Source organism: Rhamphochromis longiceps, linkage group LG4 (assembly GCF_057381845.1).
Source record: "Rhamphochromis longiceps isolate RC_006_pf linkage group LG4, R_longiceps_female_GT1.1, whole genome shotgun sequence".
Lineage (NCBI taxonomy): Eukaryota > Metazoa > Chordata > Actinopteri > Cichliformes > Cichlidae > Rhamphochromis > Rhamphochromis longiceps.
Genome location: NC_140560.1, coordinates 30,804,572 through 30,828,502, shown reverse-complemented (window position 1 = coordinate 30,828,502; position 23,931 = coordinate 30,804,572). Strand labels below are relative to the sequence as shown.

The following is a 23,931-nucleotide window of genomic DNA, read 5'->3' as shown; positions in this document are numbered from 1 at the left end:
AAACAAATCTTGGTCCTTCAGCACCTGCCACTGATGGGCTGACCTTCAGCAGTTCACCTAAACACTCAAGCACTTAGAATTCAAGCACCACTTTGAGGAAACTCACAACTATTTTTATTGGGTCAAAAGCCATGTTACAAAATAAGTGTTTCAGCTGAGACCTGCCGTCTCCAGAATAAGACTCAAAAGCTTGACATCCTAATCAATGTGTCAAGTTACACTGCTTTGAAATTTAAGTATTTTAATGTATACAATCTACATTCAAAAGGAAAAAGACCCATTGTCTAAACAAGAAAAAAAACCAACTTTGGTTTAACTTTGAAACAAAGTACTAACTTAACCAAAAAGCCTGGAAGCATCCTTGTTTAACCTTTTACTGGCGCAATCTCGTTCTTCTCCAGAGCCTGATGCTGTTTGATCCCAAACAGGTTACGCAGATTGACTTCTGGGTCAACATAGTGATGGATCTTGCGCTCATTGAAGAGGCCTGAGAGGTTCGTTTCCACCTTGGCACGTCTGGAGATTCGCATGCGCAGAGCAAATAGGTGACGCAGGTTTTCCTCCACGAGTGGCAGATTTTGTCCATTCAGGCGTTTCTGCCAGGTTTTCCTGGGTCGCTGCCGTTTCTGTTGAGTCAGAAAATTGAAATGAACTTGGTTTAACTCCACATATTAAACATGAATGAATTAGTGAACCCCCAGATTTAGACCTGAAGAATTTAAATTGTAACAGGTTTGCAGAGAAATATGTAGGTGCTTTAGTCTACTTCTACACCATTAGGTCTTACTTTCAGAGTGGTAGCATTTGGGTCATGGCGAAGTAGGTGTCTGGTCATACTCTCCTGCAGAATAAAAACAGTCACTACACAAGTTCCAAAAAAAATAAATTGCAAATCAAGTTTATTATTAAAGCTACTTTAAAACTGGATGTTATGTTTCACTGGCATCTCTTTTGATTTAAAGTAGGTACACATTTCCAGTTTCTTGCTAGAGACCTACCCGCATAGCAAACATGCGAGTACAGTCAGGGAAGGAACATCTGTATTTGAGCAGCTCAAGGTGCACCTTGCGAATATGGTGCTGCAGGTTAAAGGTTGTAGAAAAGTAAGCCTGGCAGTCATCTCTGGGACAGACCAGCACAGGCTTGTGGGAAGCATGCGTCCGCTTGTGCCTCCGCAAAGAATCCACTTTCTTAAACTCCTTCTTGCACACTTGGCATGTAAATGTGGCTGCAACACAAAAAAACAATTAACTGGGCCATCCTTTAACCAACAAAGCACTGAGCAGGGAAACAAAAACTATGTACTATGGTCAAATTCACCTGGGTGTTTAATCATGTGTTTCTGAAGTTTCCCCCAGGTATGTTCAAATACCTGGCAATTAGTATGAGGGCAGCGGTAACCTGCAGAGACCAGACAAATGAGATCATCCACCATCTCCCTTCTGGGCCATGTTTATTTTGTCTTCAATGCATGAAAAGGTTACACACAAAAGCATTCAACCCCATTTTAATGAAAAAACTGTACCGAGATTAAAGACGACAAGTCCCCACCAAGATTAAACCAACCTGCATGCTTCTTCTCGTGAGCTTTGCGGGCAATATGGGAGTCAAATGTGGCAGCGCATCCATCCTTCGAACATCTAAGTATCCCAGGAGTAAAGACAGAAGTAAAAATTAATCACAGACACCAACCCCACATAGGCATTGGCAGCTCATTCTGCAGGTATAAACGCTGATTAAAGCAGTAAAAGTATCATCTTTAATACAGAAACTCATTTGACAGCTTCAGCAATTTCTTTAAGTCACACAGTAGTGTCAGTATATGTTAAAGCAGAGCAAAATCTGAACTATTTTATATGAATCCAAGCTATTACATGGACTTACTTGAACTTGGCAACCATTTCATGTTCCTTCAGGTGCATCTTAAACAATCTGCGCTTTTTGAAGGTCAGAGAGCAGCTTGGGTGTTTGCACTACAGGACGGGAATGCACAAGTGATTAAAATGACAAGGCTTGAAAACCGGTTTCTCTCAAAAGTAAACGAAGCTGGTGCAAATTATGTAGTTTTGGTGCCATCTGGTGTATAAGTGTATATTCACACAAACCTTGAAGTACTTATTTTTGTCTCCATGGGCGAAGCGCACGTGTCTCTTCAATTTGCTTGCGTTAAAGAATGTCTTTGTACAGGTCACAAACTTGCATCTGCATGAATCAGAAACCAAAGTGAGACGACAGCTGAGAGAAGGAAAACCGTGTTTGAGTTACTTACTTGAATCGCTTCTCCCCGGTGTGCTCAAGCATGTGGCGCCGCAGGTGAGAGCTTCTGGAGAAGCGACGACCGCAGCCGGCAACTGCGCACTGGCACGGGCGCTGCACGCATTTGTCATAGTTGTAAAGTTACTGTTTCTTACTTTATTTTTCAGTTTAAAGGGTTTAGAAAGAAAGGCTTTGGCACTGCGTAATTGAATATTTTCCTTACCGCCCCGGTGTGCACAGTCTCATGCTCTTTGAGTTTCCACTGCCTGGTGAAAGTTGCGCCACACTCGCCATGAGAACAGCTGAACAACTCCAGCGGTTGACCGCCGACAGGTTTCCCAGCTCGCATGTCATTCATTTTTTTCTGATATCTGAAAGTTACTCTAACTACAGAACGTTATGAAAACCGAGCGGCTGTTCCCTGCCAGTCTTATACTCTCTGGAAAGCTTTTAATTAGTTAACTGGCAGCGTCCTGACACCAGGCGATGAGTCACGCTTTACTATACTCTAAGAGAGAACCTGAAACCAATTAACTGCTAATTACCTCATTTTCCGCCATTTGGCCCAGCTGTAGTCACACAAACCTGGGCAAACCAGCACATCAATCAGCTCGTCACGTTGCTGTCCATGAGTGTTGCTATACTTTTTTTTTTCCTGAAGTGATACAATGACGGCTAAAGAAGACACATCAGAGATTAAAAACAGCAAACTGTGATGTTAAATTCTAATAAGGAGGCTATATTGTAAACATGCCTTCATGAAATTGGCTCATACTTAACAATAAGGACTCTTTCAACAACACCCCTTACTAACACTCCACGCTGAAGCTCTTCTTGATTACATAGGTAATCAGAGTTATACCTGTGGCAAGAGGTACCATGGGAAATATACACTCACTGCCCACTTTATTAAGCACATCTTGCTACCAGCAAGTTGGATCTTGTTTGTTTTTGTTTTTTGTTTGTTTTTTTTGCCTTTAGAGCATTCTTAATTCACCATGAGACAAATTCAACATGGTGCAGAAAAAAACTACCCAGAGATTTTGGTCCAAATTTATATGATAGCTTAACACAGTGGCTGGAAACTTGTCGGCTGCACACCCATGACACAGACCTCCAGTTCCACCACATCCCAAAGATTCTCTATTAGACTGAGATACAGTCACTGTGAAGGCCACTGGAGCACAGTGAACTCGTTGGTATGTTCAAGAAACCAGGTGAAGGTGATTTAAGCTTTGTGGCACGGCACATTATTCTGCTGGAATCAACTATCAGAAATGTACATGAGTAAAAAGATGGACATGCTCAGCAATAATATTCAGGTAGGCTGTGGCATTTAAATGATATTCAGTTAGTATTAAAGAGCCAAGAAAATATCCCCCACGTCATTACACCACTAGCCTGAGGAAAGAACAGAGAATGAACAGAGGATTTTGAGTTGTTTACACATTTTGAATTTTAACAGTTGGATATTTAAGTTACTGTTGCCTTCATATCAGCTTGACACAGTCTGACCATTGTCTTCTGACATCTGGCATCAATGAGGCATTTTCACACAAAGAACTGCTTCTCATTGGATATTTTCTTTTTTTTTTTTTCCATTCTTTATAAACCCAGAAATGCCTGTGTGGGCAAATCTCAGCAGATCAGAAGTTTGCACCAGCCCATGTAGCACCAACAATCATGCCAAGTTGCCAAAATGCATTGAGTTGCTGCCATATGGTTGGATAATTTGCATTAATAAGTAGATGTGTGCTTAAAAAGTGGCCAGTGAGTGTATTTCTACTACGCTTCAGTACACCTGAAATGGGAATAGCTTTCCCATTTCTTCTTATTCCAGCTGAATGGACTCAGTTACAGAGAATTCAGCAATTAAAGCTCTGACTGTGATACAGCACAGTCCACACCAGAGGGTAGTGTGTCTCTATCACAGTTGGCTCTGCCATTCAGATTCATGCACAAACTGTAAAAGTATTTGGGTATTCCCATTTATTTACTTGTGTATGTCCTGCATTCTGAAACAAATGCCTTCTGTTTCTCAACACGTCCGTTGGATTTTTAATGAGAATCATTGTAGAAGCTGGTTGAGACTTTTCCCCTGTTTTAGCAGAAGGTGTTAGACAGCTTAACAAGACTTCAAACATTTATATGCTACAGAAGGAATCCCCCTTTATATAACACGTATGGGAGGTGTATAGTGATGGATGCTGATTTACTGTGATTCCACCTGTGCTTTTATTACTGTGACATATCAACATCGACTGTCTATAGTACAAGTTTTGATTCAGGACTGGCTGCTTGAGAAGAGTTGTCTCTGTCAAGCTCTGATATAAGAGGGTTCAAGATTGTGATTATTATACATTACTTACATTTAAGTGTAACCTGAAATCTTAAAAAAAATGGAATTCCTCATATCCTTTATATTCACCCTAAAACCAGTGTGACCACTGCATCCCTGCTCACAGAGCCACCTTTGCACTACTTGCAACTCAGCTGTCTTACTGCAGAATACTGCATCAGCACTATGTGACCACTTACCAGATCACAGTGAAGACTTTAGTGTTTGAATCAGAAAGCCAGCAGCAAAGTGCAGACTAAAGTCAGTGTCTGTTTAAAGTTTTAGAACTGCAATATTCTGGCAGCCATCATTTTTTATTTTATTTTATTTTATGATATTTTATTTTATTTTGGCAGGGCAGGAGCATCTTTAGCTTATGCTGCATTCCTCCTGATACTCCCACCTCCATCTCTTCCTGCTATTCCTCCTTCTCTGCTTGTCTCAAAGGGAGGTAAATGAAATATTCAGAGGGGGTGCCGGTGCAGTTTTTCTCCATTAGTTTGATGTATTATAGGATGGCTGCTGAGATTGGGCTGCACCAGGGAAGCTAAACCCAGCAGGTGAGAGACAGCAGAGAGACTGCAGGTTTCAGCGTCCATCTCCATTAGTGGCTTCTGATTAGGAGTCATAAGCAGTTAAACTCATACATCCCTTTGAACACAGCATGTTTTACTGATCACTGGGGCCAACAAAAGCTTTAGAGTTACTTTAGTCAACATGATCATGTAATGTTCTTGTAGGGACATTCACAGTGGTCAGTTGGAGTTTTTCATTTCACTGACAGCAGTGTGTTTGGGCAGTATGCTCTGTGTGATGCTTGATTCAAATAAAAAGACTTAATCAGTCCCTGATATTACACTTTAGTAGCAGTCGTGCATATTCACTTAGCCGCTCTGCTGTGGTTAAGTAAGTACTCAGTGGACCACATGTAACATTCATTTTTTTCCAGCATTAATATTACGTTTTCTTCTTTTGCTACATATTTCCAGACCTATAAGCTGAATGTAACACTGGCTCTTAAAGTGAAAACCAGCTTCTCATTACAAAAACAGTGATTTTTCTAAATGTTAAAACAGCAGGATGCATTCAAACAGGTTAAACATTTGGAGATCCCTGTGATTAAGTTTATTTTTATGGCATTTGGTATAACTTGCAGTGCTGAAATGAATAAAAATGAATCGTAAGAATATCTTGAACAGTTTGAGCTGTTTAAGGCAGAAACAAGGTGTGAACAGTATGGCCTCTGCTGTAGCCGGTTTGTCAGAGGGTGTCTTGGGTTCATAATGTCTCTCCTCGGTCGGGACCACTTTCATCCCCTATAGAGCTGTGATCTTCATGTCAACGCTTTCCCGGATACTCCTGATTAACTCCTTCATGTTCAGAAAATGAATGAACTGCCCATCCCTGATCCCCTTTCGAGCTTTTCTCCGGCTGGCGGGCTGTCGCATCCTCTTCTTGCGCAGAGCTGCATGGCAACGGGAGGAGGAGGCAGCTCGGGATGAAGGAGGGTACCAGCGTCCCACGTGTCCTCCTCACCGCAGACCCAACGCATTGCTCTTCGGTTTCCCATCCCTTCGTTTCCGCATACTGCAGATTCGCATATACACACACATACAACCTCATCCATACACCCATACGCACCCGCGCAGGCTTGCGGAGCTATGATTCCGCGGTGCGCACTCTCCCGTTCCACACTATTTCTAAACTGATCACTCTCTAGGCCTGTATCCATCATCTCCGACAAAGGCCTGTCACTTCTTTTTTTCATCATTCTGATATGCAAATCCAAATTCTCTGTAGCAGTGTTGACCGGAGCTGAGAGGGCGAGTGATAGAGAGGGGGAGAGATGAGAGGAGGCACATCGTCAGATGTTTAGTAGATTGATTTTGGATCCTCGCCATCATTTGTGTGATTTTTTTAGTCTTTTCTTCACTCCGTCTGCCGGGTTCGTGACATCCTGCGGCTCTCCATGCTGTAATCCGGGGGAATATGTGAAGATCATGCTGGCGGTGTGGTGCTTCACGGTCTTTGCTGCAGTGGGCGAGAGGCTTGCGGTCTCAGGTAAGAGAGAGAGAAGCGAGCGAGGGGGTTTGGATCGAGAGAGGGAGAACCCCTTTCGTTTCCTTTGCATCCACTCTTTTTTTCACCGTGAACAGCACTTTTCGAACCCCGGTGTAGGCTCGTAATTTTACTGTAGCGGGATCTCGGTGCCAAACAGCCCACTGGCCTGAAAGCACAATTTGCTGCATCAACACATTCCCACTGCAGCCTCATTACCTATAACGTATCCATAACCATTTCAGACGAGCATTTAGGAAGAAACATCTACAGCACTAGAATATAACTACATTTTATTGCCCTGGGATGACGATTTGTGAGCCTTTCATTTGTATACTCACAATATGCAGGCTTATATGAGCATCCCTATTGTAGATAATTTAAGTAATGACAAGTATTCTAATTATTTTCCATCAGAGCGTGCACATCTCCACTATTTTTATAAAATACTATTACGGATAAATAATGTTCACTGTTAAATTAGGTCACCAAACCGTGAGCTTACAGATGAAGACGCTCACAGGCTGATTTGTTTTAAATGTGCATTACTTTGTGCTTGTTTTTTATCCTTAAAGAAATCCCCGCTGCTCTGTTTGGGCAGGTTCACTTGTGTTGCTAACTTGCAGTGCCTAGTGGAAACACACTGTGAGAGTTTTCCTCTTGTATTACATACAGGTGTTGACAGGAACCTGGAGCGGGATGGAAGCATGTGGGACTGGTTTGCCCCAGTGGGCCGGGCGGAGAGTGGGGACACTGCAACCGAGATCATTTATCCAAAGCGCCTCGTACAGCAAATCAAGTCAGAAGAAGAAATGGCTCATGACTACTTGGGTACCAGGGTGAAGAATAGCACCGGGGACACCTTGGTGAGCTTACATCCTTAATTCTGTTTATTCCCATGCTGTAAAGGATCCCAGACAAGGTTTTAGGACCCTTCCTAAATAAAAGAAACTGATACATTTCACTCTAAATTGAACAAAAAGAAACTATTCCACGTGAGTAATGCATAAATACATGTTTCAATGAGAACTTAAAAACATTTGCCCTGCACTAAAATCAATCATTTCCTGCATTTATCGAGGCATAAATGCAGGAAATCCTTGACCATTTCGACTGCAGATAACTGCATGCGTGTACAAGGGTGTGACAGCACCAGGACAGACTTTTATTTTGTTGGTGTCAACCTCCTTTTCCTCCCTGTCAGTAAAACAGTGCAGTGCTCAGCTCCCCACTGCTCATGCGGCTCCTGCTACACAGAGATAACAGCGCAGGGCGGTGTATTGCAGCAGCCTCTACTCCTTGCGATTTTGACCCATTTAGTCAGTGAAAATCCCTTTGAATGTGAAGTGAAGCAGCGTCCGGTGGGTGTTACCAAGAAGAGTTGTTGCTTGAAGCTATTTTTCCCTTCCCTAAATTTAAGCTGTAACCTCTAGCAACAAGTTATGAAACAACACTCGGCTTTCTTAATACGCACTGCTCAAATGCTGGTTAATCAAAGAGCTGTTTAAATGCCGCGCGATATATGAAGCGACCACCATCTCCACAGGACAAAGGTAGACTCTCTTGAAATAGTCGCATCATCTGATAACTCGGATGCCACGCTGAGTCTCTGACTTCTTTATTATTCAGTAGTGTGTTGAAGTATGTCCCATTAATTATAGAACAGGCCTGTGTAAGAAGTGCTGGATGGTCCAAGAGGTTTGAGCACTCTCCCCCATCCACTGTCTCTCCCATTCTTTCTCTCTCTCTCTCTGACAGTATATTAGGCTCAGTACACACACCAGAGTCACATGCTTCAAGATTTGACTGAATACATATGCTATAATCTTGGGAAGAGATGGTGTCTTAAATAAGCATAACTATAATATGTTCATAAAATGGTTTTCCGTAGACAAGATTTCAAAAGTCTCAGCTGCCTCACTTGCTGTGTTTTGTTTTTTAAATATTTAAGATGCTCGGAATAAGAGACCAGATAAATTTAGAAGCAGCAGGGAGGGATGAGCTGAACTTGTTCTTTTTTTTCTGTCACATCACACTGTGTTCAAAAATAGATGAAGCAACATTTTGGCTGATTTGATTTATTTGGTTTTGCACATTGCGTTCATTTCGGCATAGCTTAAACTCTACAGATTATTAGATGAATATAGATTAGCATCTAGAATCAGATGTTCTCAAGGAAAAAGATAAAGGTATCATAAAGGTATAAAGTTATGGAGCAAGGCAGTTTGTGTGAGAGCAATGCTAGCATAAATCTTACAATGTGTTGTTTGAAGTGTTATTTTATGCAAGAATGTATATTGAACTTTAAGCAATTTACATTTCAGTATCCACAATGGCTTTAAAAGATCTGTAGCAGGTGGGGGCTGCTGGAGACGAAAATAATGATGTGACACAATTGAAGAGGAGTTTCTAAAAAGGACCTTTTAGTGTGATTGTTTCGGCTTTGAAACCAGCAACAATGAGAAAGCGACTGAGTGACAGATTCAGACAAATATGAACTTTTTTGATATTAAGTCTTTGTGATACCATCAGCAGCATCAGAGCAGCTACTTTGTCTTAAAAATAATGTCTTTCAGCCACGTCAAGAACAGTTAAATAGAAACAATCTAAAGCAGTAGAGCAGTGTTACTGTACAGGGACAGAGGTACCAAGCTGCAGCCTCTCCAAGACAATAGTAAGAAATCTGTTGTCTGTACTCAATGGAGGGAATAATTTCTGCATAGTGATGCGTTTTATTGTAAAAGCCCAGTGATTCACTGCAGCCGGTTCCTCCAGACTGAGTTCAAAGCCACGCTGGCACAGTCGAAGCTGCTGAAGAGACATACTGTTTGGTCCGCAGTAAATTTCACTCTCTCCTGCCCCTGCGGTGTCCTTACGTCCTCAAACCTGGCAGCTGACCATCCGGGGACACAGCATGGCTGAATAGATAGGAGTAACGCTTTCTCCTCTTCCTATCCTCCTGTGAAGACCTCCTCTATTTATCCTTATCACGAGACTCCAGCTTAGCTCCTAAACAGCCATAGCTCTGTGGAGTCAAGCTTGCCTGAAAGCTGGCAGCCAGTGCTGATCAATGCAGACTTTATAAATCATAATATCTCAGCTGCTGAGATGCTTTTAGACCTTACACTGTATTGATTCTGCTGAATTATTCATGAGACTTTTTCACAACCCTTCTGTGGCTTTCACAGAGTGACACATCTAACCACAATTGTTTTGTTACACTTTAATTTATCAGCTGTCAAATCCATCTCTCTAGCGTTTTTTTCTTTTTTCTTCTTTCAGCCTGTCCACTTGGCCCAGAGCTGTTTCCAAGTAGAAGCCTTTGGACGCACCTTCACTTTAGACCTGGAATTAAATCAGTTAGTATTACCCTGTAAATTTATCAGATCTGCTTTTTTTTTTGCACATTTTGTATCAGTGGGTGCTCTTAATTTACTGCAGCTGTTCTAATTAGCATTTCCCCACACTTAAGCAAATGCACTTAGCGCCTCTATTATGTTTCATGTCAAGATGGGGAACACCAAATAAATTTGTGGGGAGAACAGACAGCAGAAAAAAATCCCAGTTTATTATTATTATTATTATTTCTGACTAGAAAGGATGCTGTTGCAAGTATTTATAATATCTTATCTCTCTTTGCAGCCATCTTCTGTCTTCAGATTATGTCGAACGGCACTTTAACCAGGATGGCAGTCCCTTTCAGTCTGTGGTAAGGTTTTCTGCATAAGGTGGGATGCTCACATGATTTCAGTGCATGAACGTGATTCAAAGCAGCATTATCAGCATATTAAAGAGAGTGACCAGAGCAGCAGTGCAACACTCACTTAAAGTTTTGCTTCCTCCTGACAATCCTGAACTGATATAGATCAGATTATATAACAAAATCCTTCGGCTCAAACTGTATTTATTTTTATTATTCTTATTTTAGAAGTAAAACACACTTTTTAAGCCATCTTTTTTAAAATTATTGTGCTGATGTTTTCTACTATTTGATCACAACCTCGTGCTTTTATCTATTTATGGAAAGTGCATTTCGTCCTCCCTGCTTTAGAAGTAAGCTCGTGAACATTACCGGTCTGCACATATGTGGGTTTGCCTATCAGTACGTATGCATGCCTCTCTGCTTTTCTCAGACTGCTGAGAAAGAAAGGAAGTGATCGCCCGTGGTGTAAAATCACAAGCCCACGGAGAGAATCGTCGAGCGAACGTGGAAACGGGATAAAACCTTGACATCTAACGATGAGCTGTGTGCTTGTCAGGAGGGACCAGTGGAATGTGACTGCATTGTGCAAGCCAGGAGGGATGGCTAATGTTTGTTTTTTTTCTTCGCTTTTTCGTGGACAAATGTGCCACTCACTGCCCCCAGCACCCACCCACCCACTCAGCCAGCTCTCACATCCCCACCCACAATCATTTCGAACTCTCCTTCGGTCCTCCTGACCAATCACAAGCCTGTTTCCATAGCAACCAGTTAGCTCAGCAGTGTCATTAAGTTCTTGGCAGCGAAGAGAATGAAAGAAGACCGAAAGGGAGGGAAGAGCAGATCTGGAATGAGAGGAGGAGGAGGGGGATATATGGAGTAAAATGCCAGTTAATACAAAAGCAAGATGAGCTTTGGGATTGGGGAGGAGTAATTCTGGGGGTGTATGTGTGTTCACAGGCAGTCAGATTGTGCCTGGAGTGGTGAAAAGAGAGAAGGGGCGTGCAGGGTTGAGGCTGGAGACCTGTGGTTAGACCAGATTGTCCCTCAGCTGGATGGAGGCTTCATGTGATGATGCCGCTTCTTCTGGACATAGCAGGCGTGATGCATTCAGGGCAGCACTTAACCAGAGTGATCCCTGTGATTAAAATACTTTCAAGTTCAAAGGCATTGTTTCCCTGAGCTGCTGTTGTGAGGTCAAAGCGCCCTGCTGAAATCAATTTAATCCAGGTGAATCAATGGTTCTCACATTTCCCGCTGGTTCTCTTCACCGCTTTAACCTTGCAAAGCAGCGTCAGTGCTACATGACAAGAGCAGATTCCTCTTTGGGGTTTTTTGCGTTTAGTCGCAGCCTGTTTGCTGTACAGTTACTCCACATTAAATTTTAAGAAATAACTGTGTGGGCAATGTTAGTGTTGATTTATTGAAGAGATCCTTGGGCATGGTGTACTTCCAGCTCTATTGTCAGTAGAGTAAAGGAGTGGAGAACACGATACAAGTAGGTCATAAACTGTGCCACTAACATCTTAAAACAGGAAAGCACGGAGAGGTTTTTCCTCACTTCTCACCTATTGTGATATCAAATGATCTATGAAATTGTCCCTATGAAGCTGAGAGTGTGTCAGCAGAGGTTATTGTACTAAGCAGTGGTTCTTTGTCCTCACAGGGAGGGGAACACTGCTACTATCAGGGAAGGTTAAGAGGTTTACCAGAGTCCTGGGCAGCTGTCTCCACATGCCATGGCTTGTGGTGAGTTTGACAGTAGACCTTGTCTGTAACTTCAAATACTAACTCCCTGTGTGTTACAAATTAGCCTCCCAAACTCACCCTTTATTCTTCATCTTGTTGGTGGTTCTCAGTGGCATGTTCTCTGATGGCTTCTTCTCTTACGGTATTGAGCCCTTTCACAATGACAGCAATCAGGTAAATGACCTGTGACTATAATACAGATTTTTATAGTTAAACATTTTTGTTTTAGGTCCTAATCTTAATATTTTCACTTTAGTATGATGGTGCTCACCTAATACGCAGGATGCCTGATATCAGACTTCCGGCCCATTGTCCAGGTATAAAGCCACACTTATCTTACATTCATGACACATTTGACTTCATTTAGGAAAGAACCTATGCCAAGCGCAATTTTTCAAAAGTCTGAAAATAAATGTCACTTTTTGATTCACAGAAGCTGCTCAAAAGCAGCCATTTTCAAAAATACAAAATCATTTCATAAAAAAATAGATCAAATCAAATTCATAAGAAATGGATAAATAAGCTGGGTATAATTAAATAATAAGAATAATTTTAAATATATTACATTCACAGTGTTCAAAAGGGAACCTGTTTTGTTCCTTTCCAACCTTGTTGTTATGTTAAATTGCAGAGAGTAGCTTTGTATCATTCAAAGTTTGTGAAATAAGCATTTTTAGCTCCCTTCCTCCAGCCTTGAAGTCAACCTTCTTCTGATTGGCTGCCATTCCTGAACAGTAGTTGGGTCATAGCCCGAACGTCCTGGTTTGGATGACCACATTTGGCATATTTGCTCTCAGTGACATCACACAGAGCCAAGTGTAGAGAAAACATCTAAACTGAGCATTTAGAGTAGTCAGACACAGAGCTTTTGGTTCATAGGAACTCTCTGCGTATTATTTGAAAAATTTGCAATGTTTAACATTATTATTTGCTCTTGTAACAGTACATATGTTTCAGAAAATGAGTAAAATTATAACAGGTCACCTTAAAGATTCGATTTTTCATTGTTTAAAGCCAACTTGAGCTAATAATTTTCTGTCCTCTATCTTCCTTAAAAAGTAATATTTCCCTCTAACTGCCTGCAGCTCTGCTTTTTTATGTGTCCAGACTGTACAGAGGACAGTGAGTGGGATGGCAGAGGAGGTGATGGTGATGATGATGACAGACCGGACCAAGTGAGGGAGCAGCAGGCGTCTGGGGGTCTGCGACGGTCCAAGCGAAGTGTTCGCAAGCCCTCTGTGCAGACTGAGACCAAATATATTGAGCTGATGGTGGTCAATGACAATGATATGGTGAGTGCTAAAGGTTCTTGGTAGCCTGATGACTGTAGTGTGTACTGCTTAACCACATACCCCATGGTTTGTCCAGTACTTCTCCTTATTTATTGTCTAAAATTTCAGTGCCACAATCAATAAGGACATAAAATCTCCCCAAAATTACAAATGTACTTGTACAGAGAGGAGCAGTACCTAAATATCACCAGGATTTGCATGGCTAACAGTAAACAAGAATAGCTGCAAATGCTTGTCTGATAGCAGTTTGTGAGTAAAAAATAGCAAGTTAAAAGATAAATCAAATACAGAGCCCAGTAACAAGTAGAAATATACATTTTATCATCATAATATCAGCATTTATTAAATTAATACCTTTTTTTAGTGGCCAGCTCAACAAAGAAGGATGACACACTGCCACTTGCAGAGCAGTGACCAGGTGTTCTGCAGTATGGCTAATCCCACTCAGCTCCACTCAGGAAACCTTGCTACGCAAACAGAACCCACATAGAGCAACCCCTCAAGAGGGCCTGGGGCTGTCACATATTGCTAGTTGTACACAAACATATGAGCTTTTATTTTTATATAGCAACAAAGCTGCCAGAGGCCAGGCAGTCCAGTTTCATTAGCTCCAAGCTTACACTGACATCAGAATATGTTAGGACTGGACAGTGTACAGGTGTTCATATGCTAGTTGAACGTTTCTTAAAGGAATACAGACAAAGCAATGGATATGCAATAAGAAAAAAACTGTGACAGACTGACCTCCTTTGACAGGTAAGGATGGATAAGAGTCATGGTAAAACTATAAACATGAAGAGGCAGAGAGACTACAAACCTAGAAAACTAAATTAAAGAGAAATATCTGGCAGAATAGATGATATAGAGTGTAATCAAGGAAGTGGAAATAGGTGCATAATGAGACACAGGTGTAGACAATCAAGACAATCAAAAGGGGAACAAAAGACTCACAGGAAGACACAACAGATAACCCACTGCTGAAGTAAAACAGGGAACAAACTGAAAGGCACAGACAAACTACTAGGTACAGAGCTGATGCAAACTTACACTGAACAGAATGCAGAAAGAACATTGGGGGAACACACAAGTAACACACTGATGAAACTACAAGTCAAATACAACAGATTTCATTGTTAAGCAAAAAGCAATATTTGCATTTCATTTAATTAACCGAAACTTTGCCACTTCAGTTGACATTGGTCATGCAAGAAGTACATTGAAACATTCCATGTAACTCATTCCTTATATCACTTGGTCAGTACAAGTAAATCAAATTACATGTCTGATTGTGTATTTGTGTGTAGCAGAGCTGATGTGATCCATCTCTTAAGCCATCTGTGCGTCTTTTCCTCTACAGTTTGTACAGCTGCGTCGCTCAAGCAGCCAAACCAAGAACTTTGCCAAAGCTGTGGTCAACACAGCGGATACGGTAAGTGATCGGTTTGCAGGAAATTAATCCTCCTACTGCTAAACTCTGCCTTCTCACTTCGCCACCTGTCAATAAACACGTGTGTGTGTGGGAATGATCTGTCCCAGATGACACTTACAAAAAATCAGACCAAAACACCAAATGAAGCAGTGCACTGATGGGCATTTTGTGGTCCTCAGATCTATCAGGAACAGCTCAACACAAGGATTGTACTGGTCGCCATGGAGACCTGGACCTCTAAAAATATGATGCCAGTAGTGGAAGACCCATTGACAACGCTGCAAAACTTCATGAAGTACAGGAAGGACAACATCAGAGAGCAGAGTGATGTAGTCCATCTTTTCTCGTAAGACCGTCAAAATAAATAAATAAAATTTTAATGAGAACTAAAGCTTATGTGATGTCTGGACTTGCAACTTTGGCTTTCCTGTGCTCACAGAGGGCGTAACTTTCATAGTAGCCGTAGTGGGACAGCCTACACAGGAGGGGTGTGCTCTCCAACAAGAGGAGGAGGAATTAACGAGGTAAGGAAAATATAACATGATTATAATTTTCTATTACACAGATAGGGTTTATTATAAATTTTAACCTAAAATGAGTAATCCATCCATCCATCAGTTTTCTTAATAGCTTATCCATTTGATGGCCACTAAAGGTTATCTCAGCTATCATAGCGTGAGAGGTGTGGTGCTAACTACTGTATTACTGTGAATCTCTAATTGGACTTATAATATAAATTGAAATTTAGTTGTAAAGCCAAATTTTAAGTTTTTATGTATTTTTGTTATAATATTAAAATCAAATCATCAATAAGTAGGACTAAGTTCTCTGATTTAAAACATAGCTGAAAATAATTTATATGAAGCATATATTTTCAAGTAGGTACAGCAAAAAAAGTTGCGAGACTGAACCTGCTCAGTGACTGGGGCTATTCTTTGTGCAGTTTTCATGCTCTACTCATGCTTATGTGGGATTCCTGTGGGTGCCCAGGTTTCCTCCCTCAGTCTAAAGATATCTGTGTTTGATTATCAGGCGATTCTAAATTGATTGTGTGGAGGTGAAAGTTGGCTGTGTCTCTGTGTTGGACTGGCAGCCTGTCCAGGCAGAGGGACCAGGTGTCCCAGCACAGCAGTTTTATCCTGTTTGTAAGTCGTAGAATCAGCACTGAGGCAGAGACGAGCTACTGCATAAGTTAGATGAGTGTAAGTATTCTAGGGTCTGTTGAAAAGTGAAGGACTAGTGGAACAGGAGACTGTTGCAGTAGAGAGAGGACAGAGGGAAAGTGAAGCTGTCAGTTTACTGGTCACTATAAGTTCCTACCCTCATATATAGCTAACAAGCTTTGGGTTGTGACCAAAAGAAATAGATCACAGACATAAGCAGCAGAACTGCAAGTATCTGTGTTCTCTTTTAGAGATAGCACGAGGACCTCAGCCATTTGGGAGGGACTCAGAGCAGAGGCACTATTCCTCCAAATTCAAAGAGCCAGTTGAGGTGGTTTGGGCATCTGGATAGGATGCTTGTTCAGTGCTTCCTAAGTGACGTGTTTTGTGCAAAAGCGTGTAACTATTGCAGTTTGTACTGTGCATTAAATGCAGGAGTTGTACACGGGGCCACAGGCAACAATGATTTCCTTTGTCATTTTGTGGTGGATAAGCTCAGTCTCTCACAAACGTGCTCCTGTGATTAGCCAGCACGTCATAGAGTGGGTGGGAGGTATTGTCCAGCATTGTCCTTGTCTTGGACAACATCCACCTCTCCGGCAACACCTTAAGGGAGTCCAGCTCCATTCCCACAACATTAGTGGCCTTACCAATCAGTTGTTTTGAGTCTGTTGGCATCTGCCACTGCTGAGATTCCTGCCTCCACAACACAGATGTAAATGACAGGGGGAGGATGGATGGATGGATGGATGGATGGATGGATAAACTCAACTTATGTGACTCACAATAAATATGTGTCGCAAAATATGTGTCCCCACTTCACAGCAAACTTTTACATGCATTCCATGTGAATTTGTTTCAGTATGGAAATGTAGGTGCGATGGCCATCACTTTGTGCCAGAGTCTTGGCCAGAACATTGGGATGAGGTGGAACAATGCACGTAACTCTGCAGGTAAGATAGAAGGAAAGCTTTATTTACAGGGAACTGTAAACCCAGCACTGGAGTGAATAGATTAACAAAGTAAGAGAGCAACATTGGTGCTGGTAGGATTAAGGCAGTGGGGGTGGAGGTGTTAGTGTCCCTGTCCAGCAGTTCTCTTCTGTAATTATACTCCTTCATTAGGTGATTAGTCACCTGCTTCCAAGAAGGAGGAGGTGGTTAAAGCATCCTTGCCACTAAAGAATAGGCTCTATAACCATCAGTTGTATTTTTCAATGCCAAACACATAGATCTATACTGTATCTCTTATCTTTATTTGTTATGAGTACAAGTTCATAATGTCTTGCAGCAGCATTTAAAGCGTCACAGCTTAAGTTATAAATGAAGATCAGTGCATTATTTTATTCCTTTAGTTTATGTCTGTCATCTTTGCCGTTCTTCACAGGAGACTGCAAATGCCCAGATGCCTGGGTGGGATGCATCATGGAAGACACAGGGTAAAATCCCTTTAAGCTACAGTTTTGTCTTACTAATTTCCCTGACTTAAAAAATGAAACACCTGTAACAGAGAGAAACTTTAAATTTTACTGTCTTTCGATTAGTCAAGCCAGTGATAATCACCGATGCATTTGATGCTTTGTGCAAATTTGCTGAAACATAAGACATCAGTGTGCCGGTCACCGTGTAAGAATTACAAATGGTGAATTGAAAGTATTTACTACATGAGTGATTTGGATTTAGCTCCCCTTGCCAGATGGAACAATAAAGATTTCAATTATTCATTTGAGTAATATCTTACTACAGATGGTAACATTTCTGTCAGATTGCGACGTGATGGCACAGACACCCACAATGGATCTGGCATTCCTTACTGACAGAAAAGTATCATGCTGTTTTTATTTTATTTCCTTGTCATGTAGTGTCTTGATCTTCCTTTGTGTTTTTTTGTCATCACAGATTCCATCTGCCCAGAAAGTTTTCTCGCTGCAGCGTTGACGAGTACATCCAGTTCTTGCTCCAGGGAGGTGGCAGCTGCCTGTTCAACAAGCCCAACAAGGTGAGGGCCATGTGGATATGTGGCCTGTGAAATCTTTTTTTAAATCAAAATACATATTTAATTCGGAGTCGCACATTATTTTTTTTGCTTTAATCCTTTGAATAACCTTTACTTAATCTTTTACCTTTGTCTCTTTTAGCTCTTGGACCCTCCTGAGTGTGGGAACGGGTTTGTGGAGCCAGGAGAAGAGTGTGATTGTGGATCCCAGCTGGTAAGTAGCTGGCTAGACTGGTTAACCTACTGGAAACAGGTAGCGTCTCCACATCATGTCTATGTATGGGCCCCAAATGGTGTCTTGTTTTCTGGAACTCAGCTGTTTTCATGTCTGTGGTGGCAGGAATGTGCCCGTAGGGGAGGAGCCTGCTGTAAAAAGTGCACCCTTACCCATGATGCCATGTGCAGTAACGGACTCTGCTGCAGTGGCTGCAAGGTGAGCAGCCCTGTATTACAAAGAGCCTGAAAAGTAAATTAAACTGACTGAGTGAAATTTGAACATCAGGTTTACTTTGTCAGAGCATTTATAGTATTTTTCTCCTTTATATGTTATCAAAACTTCTGAAATTTAAAAGATTCAGAAAGTCTTAATTTATGCTGGTGCGGTGACAAGAACAAGAAGTGTGTCATGTTTCTTATGACTCACAACATTTTCAGACTTCTCAGCCTGTATGGTTGCGCGGCATGCATTAAAAATCACCCATATGACAACTGATTGACATGTTTGTCTGATGCCTTTTTTTTTTCTCTGATGCGTGTTAGTATGAGCAGAGAGGCGTGGTGTGTCGACAGGCTGTGAATGACTGTGACATCCCGGAAACTTGCACTGGAGACTCTAGCGAGGTAGCACTCTCTGTACACAACACTGAAAACTGTAAGATCACATAAAACGGCTTCCAGTTCATGATGTACTTTCCTACTTTTGCAGTGCCCTCATAATGTCCACAAGCTAGATGGATACATGTGTGATAATAGTCAGGTAAGAGATGGTTTTGGCTGTTTTCTAATATGCAGTTGAGTTTGTGGTACACTAATTAGCACTGTTTCACCCCTTTAGGGACGATGTTACAGTGGACGATGTAGGACACGTGATGGACAATGCAAGGGGCTCTGGGGCTATAGTATGTGTTAAACACATCCACAGCATCTCTTCCAGCATATGACATTTTTATTTTACTAGTTTAGTCTGATTCTGATAGTTAAAATATGAATATGTATATTTGTTTGTTTTTCCCATCTCAGATTCAGCAGACAGGTTTTGTTATGAGAAGCTGAACGCTGAGGGGACAGAAAAAGGAAATTGTGGCCCCGGTCCTGATGGCCAAGGCTGGCTCCAGTGCAACAAGCCGTAAGTGGCAAATTCCCGATTCTCTTTTTTGGTTTTCTTGCACTGTATGTTAGCATTTTCCTTATTATTGCACGGTCTGAATTTCAAGTGTCTCTTGAATGGTGGCCTTATTTTAAGATTTTCCACCAATTTCACTGAAAAGATTCAAAAGATTCAAACATAAAGAAAAGTGAGGAAAAATGGGCACATGCAATACTGCCGGTATGGTCATCCCAAGACAACAAGCAGCTGGACAGTGTCCAGAGAGACAACAAAAAAGGCTCCACAGAGCCTGACCCTTCCAGACATCCTGAAAATAGCAAAAGTTTGAAAATTAGAGGGATTCACACACCCCCAAAAAATCCACCCTGGCTGTGGCTCAGGAGATAGTCTTCCACTAATTAAAAGGTCTGTGATTCAATCTCTGAATCATTCAGTCCTCAAAGAGTCCTTGTGTGCAATCTCAACCAATTTACTGATGCATCAATCAGGAAGTCATTCATAAAGTTCTGTAAGGATGGAATAAAAACTCTGTCTATATGTGTATGAATGTGAAAGAGTCACCTGCTCATTCTAGGCGTGACCTGAACATAATCCTCAGTTGGCCTGTCAGTAAGGAAAAATAAAACTTCTATAAATGTATAGAAATCTATAATACATTTATGAATTGCACTGTTGGTGAAATGTCATGTTCCTTTTTTCTTATTGCATCGGCTTCTTTTAGAGATGTTTTATGCGGGTTCCTGTTCTGTGCTAATGTGACAATGAAGCCAAAGTTTGGAGACCTCCAAGGTGAAGTGACCAGCTTCACCCTCTATCACCAGAACAAGTACTTGGACTGCAGGTAGTCACATTAAATTCATCCAATCAGTCACAAAGGCTGTTGTCCATTAGTATCCCTTGGTGTTGTAATTCTAACTCTGTCCTATCTATCTCTCATGTTTGGATGCTTCAATTAGGGGTGGCCATGCTCTGCTAGAGGACGGCACAGACCTGGGCTATGTGGAGGATGGCACTCCATGTGGTCCCAACATGATGTGTTTGGAGAGACGCTGCCTCCCTGTGGCTGCATTCAACCTCAGCACATGCCCAGGATCCAACTTCGGACGCATTTGTTCTGACCATGGGGTAAAAGAAAAAAAGACAAAGCTAATATCTTCTCATTTTAGAGTGACACTGTCGATTTTTTCAGTCTAAATTTGAATGAAAAATTAATGTTTTTTATGTGAACTTTAACTGTTTCAACACCCTTTTAAGCATCACACATAGGACCTGCTTGAAGAACAGGCTTACGTTGATTATGTTGATCAATACCAAATCATTTTAATGTTCTTATATTCAACTGCCCCGTCTTTCTCTTAGCAGATAGCTAATTGGGCCTCTCTCCCATCAAATCTCTTGCAGACCTGCAGTAATGAAGTGAAGTGTATCTGTGATAGGGACTACACCGGGAAGGACTGCAGTGTCTTCGATCCCATCCCTGAGCCCACGGTCGCAACAGGCCCAGAGAAGAAAGGTCCATAGCAACTCTCACCCTGTCCATGTCTCTCTTTCTGTCTGCTTCTCACATCCCCCTCATAGTCTCTACCCATCATCCCTTTAGCTTCTTCATGTACTGAAGTCGACTACCTCACATTGGACAAAAAGGATAGTTTACCTGAATATTGTGAGGAAGTTAATTTTTAGACCACACAGTGTTATCCTTCCTGCTGAGTCTTGGTTTCAATGTTGGAAGATTGTGTGGGTGTGTTGAGACACATTTATCCATTAGAGCATGTGTATGTAGTGAATGTGTGTGTGTGGTGGTACTGTGTGCTTTGCAGGCACTGCGATTTTCAAGTGTCTTCCTTACTTTCTTGCAGTCTGCCAATGACACAGAGCAATTGAGCAGCTGCTGCTCTTATAGAGCCAAAAAAGCCAAAGCCACCCTGAGCAGGAGGGTGTCCAGCTGAAAGAGCAGGAGAGGTGGAATGAGAACAAAGTAATAAAACACTCTCTCCTTTGTATTTTTGTTACTGTTGTCTTCCTGACTTCCCTCGCTCACCCGCCTGTTCTCCCATCTCCACCCCATGGGCTGGTTACTTCCTCTTTCCCTGCATCTCTCTTTCTGTCTGCAGGTATCTTGCCATCTTTCTCTCTCTCTTTCTCCCTCTCTCTAGTTGATGTTGTTGATGTACAGTGTTGATGCTGTCTTCTGACGTGTGTTTTTTAGTGGTGTTGTTTTGTTTCTGCCCCTCCTCTTCCTCCTCCTCCTCCTCCTCCTCCTCCGCACCCTTCCTTCCCTCCTCCTTCCTCTGCGCAGGTCCAAGTGGCACCAATATCATTATAGGGTCCATCGCAGGTGCTATTCTCCTGGCAGCTATAGTCCTAGGGGGAACAGGATGGGGATTTAAGTAAGAGTTCTGGCATGCCTTTCTGTACCTGTCTGCTTCTACCTAAAGGACGTCCCCGCCCCTCCCACTCTCACGTTTATGAACTAGATGCCCATTTGCAACTCACTGCCCAGCCCAGGGGAGGGGAAATGGGGAGTCAAGTCTGAGACGTGCTAATGCTTGAACCGCTTTTGGCTTTTAAGATCCATACAAAACACAACTACGCTGTAATCAACTCTGAGCTCCATCCTGCACCTTTCCTCCCTCTCCATCCTCTTTCCAGACCCATTTTTTTAGTAATGACAGGGCAAGACATGTTTTTTGCCAGGAACCACTACAGCCCTTTTCTCAAGTCTACTAGAACAGACCTGACTTACCCTACTGGTGCCACATTTTCCCCCACCTGTTTACTCTCCATGTAAAGACTAAAAACGTTTTTGTTTTGTTTTTTTGACACTGGGTTTACCTAAGCATTCATTTTGTCATATACTCTTACGTTGGTGCTTTTAAACACCTGCATTATCCCTTTTCTCTGTAGGCAGCATCCTAACCTCAAATGCCCTTGCTGAAGTGCTCCTTCCGCACTATTCTACCTATGCATGCTTGCTATTATGCACTACTTATGGTCTGACCTAAAAGGACTACTGCTGCTCTAATAGACAGTCAGTATATATGATATATGATGTATATGATAATTCTTTGATATATAGACAACAGTAAATTAAGAAGCAATAAGTGATTCTTAGTTTATAGAATGCAGTCAGTCCTTTTGGGGCCAGAAGTGTCTGTGCATGTGTGCATGTGTGCATGAGCCATAAGCAAAGTTTTCTCTTCCTAATCATACTGCTGGCTTACTGGGTAATATTATCAGGCATAGCTGTGGCAGACTTCTGTAGACCTGCTGCATGTGATGTGATCACTACAATGTGATGAAGATTTAGGGAAGGACTGGTAGATGGATTGAGTCATTGTTTGAGTCATGATGGAGCTAATTCTGACTTGACTTGAGGCAGTTTGACAAGAAGGAAACTCTTTTTTTTTTTAAATCCTTAAGTCCACTCTAAGTTGTGTTTACTTGCTTTGCTACTTACTTTGCTTTTTACATAGAATTATAACTTGCAAAGCACATTAATTCTTATTTGTGTGTCATGAGTTCTTCATTTCTTTTATCAATACTGACTTAAGTATCTCCACATTTTGTCTTCTCTCCTGGCGTTCTCATGGGATGCAGGAACATTCGAAGAGGAAGGTATAATATATCACCATGTAATCTGTACACAGAGCTGCATCCTAAAAATATCCCACTATCTCATCCCAAACTCACTCCGCATGGCTGCTGACACAGTAATCCACCATCTGAAAATCATCTCCACAGAACTTATTCAATCCTTTCCATTTCAGTTCTCTCCTTTTTAAAAAAATTTTTAAAAATACTTTAGATCATTCCTATTACACCAGCTACAAAACAGTAAAGCAAAATAGCTTCTCTCATCGTCATCTCCTATCACCTATATCAGCATATCTATATTAATAAGTGCTTAATTTTCACTTGTCTTTCAGATCTGGTGGAGGATAAGATCTGTCTGTCTTTCTGTCTCTGTGTCCTGTCCACTTCTGTCTTCCTCCTCGCACTGTGTCATTTCACGTTGAAGAAGAGGGGAACAAAAAAAAAAATAGGTCTTCCACTACTGTCCCACAATATCTCCAAAACCTCTTCCGAGCATCGTTTCCTCCACGATCGCGTCTGCTCCTTTCGTCTGTCCTCCTGGGACCTGTGGAGCTCCTCTCACCATACCAGCCAAATCATACTCATGTGGCTGCTGCCAGCAGGCCACTGAGGATTACGTCCAGGCCACGCCTAGAGCAAGCAGGTGGCTCTCCCTGTGGGAGACACCGGGGTCTTCCTCCAGTCCAGTGGCTATACGAATGTGCTTTGGTGTCTGTGTACCTCTTCTCACGTCTCGGACAGTCTGATCAAGAACATATCAAAGGTGGACCAAATGAGACACGTCTTTCCAGTGCCTGCCTGCACATAAACTAACCCGGCCGTCACTTGAGTAAATGCTGGACTAGCACACACAGACTGAAATAACATAACAGGGGCTGTATTGTTTCCTTTTTTTCTTTAAGGAAACGGACCTAAGATACAGTTCCTCCGAGGTCCAGACGTTGACAAGGTGCATCTTAAAATGGACAGAAATTAGTTTTTAATCTACAACATTTGGCAACGTTGAGATAACTTTAACAAAAAGAAC

General features: G+C 41.8%; 2 protein-coding genes across 2 annotated transcripts; one reads left to right on the top strand and one right to left on the bottom strand.

The window, feature by feature from the left end:
* Positions 1 to 215: 215 nt before the first annotated feature.
* 42sp43 (P43 5S RNA-binding protein) lies at positions 216 to 2,614 on the bottom strand. Its single transcript, XM_085405270.1, has 9 exons — positions 2,480 to 2,614; positions 2,270 to 2,370; positions 2,106 to 2,202; positions 1,885 to 1,973; positions 1,567 to 1,640; positions 1,321 to 1,401; positions 999 to 1,228; positions 788 to 841; positions 216 to 626 (listed from the first exon to the last, which is right to left on the bottom strand). The coding sequence occupies exons 1-9, from the start codon at positions 2,612 to 2,614 to the stop codon at positions 366 to 368; spliced, it is 1,122 nt and encodes a 373-aa protein (XP_085261396.1). The 3' UTR covers positions 216 to 365.
* Positions 2,615 to 6,183: 3,569 nt separating this feature from the next.
* On the top strand, positions 6,184 to 23,688 carry LOC146672012 (disintegrin and metalloproteinase domain-containing protein 11-like). The gene is made up of 26 exons (XM_085405269.1): positions 6,184 to 6,655; positions 7,328 to 7,518; positions 9,935 to 10,011; positions 10,295 to 10,361; positions 12,019 to 12,101; positions 12,212 to 12,275; positions 12,358 to 12,418; positions 13,209 to 13,393; positions 14,751 to 14,822; positions 15,002 to 15,168; positions 15,262 to 15,346; positions 16,848 to 16,938; positions 17,372 to 17,423; positions 17,884 to 17,983; positions 18,123 to 18,194; positions 18,321 to 18,413; positions 18,740 to 18,820; positions 18,906 to 18,956; positions 19,035 to 19,098; positions 19,220 to 19,325; positions 20,029 to 20,148; positions 20,264 to 20,432; positions 20,709 to 20,820; positions 21,607 to 21,697; positions 22,908 to 22,925; positions 23,237 to 23,688. Exons 1-26 carry the CDS (start codon positions 6,463 to 6,465, stop codon positions 23,250 to 23,252), a joined length of 2,481 nt encoding a protein of 826 aa, XP_085261395.1. The 5' UTR covers positions 6,184 to 6,462; the 3' UTR covers positions 23,253 to 23,688.
* Positions 23,689 to 23,931: the final 243 nt, after the last annotated feature.

Bases quoted from the DNA above. Each gene is read 5' to 3' on its own strand.
- 42sp43 (XM_085405270.1), bottom strand. From the start codon at position 2,614: ATGAATGACATGCGAGCTGGGAAACCTGTCGGCGGTCAACCGCTGGAG. The intron at 1,974-2,105 runs GTTTGTGTGAAT...CCCGTCCTGTAG, and splicing joins ACAAAAATAAGTACTTCAAG to TGCAAACACCCAAGCTGCTC. The intron at 1,402-1,566 runs GTTGGTTTAATC...TGGTCTCTGCAG, and splicing joins TCACGAGAAGAAGCATGCAG to GTTACCGCTGCCCTCATACT.
- LOC146672012 (XM_085405269.1), top strand. From the start codon at position 6,463: ATGTTTAGTAGATTGATTTTGGATCCTCGCCATCATTTGTGTGATTTT. The intron at 10,012-10,294 runs GTTAGTATTACC...CTCTCTTTGCAG, and splicing joins TTAGACCTGGAATTAAATCA to CCATCTTCTGTCTTCAGATT. The intron at 16,939-17,371 runs GTAAGATAGAAG...CGTTCTTCACAG, and splicing joins CAATGCACGTAACTCTGCAG to GAGACTGCAAATGCCCAGAT.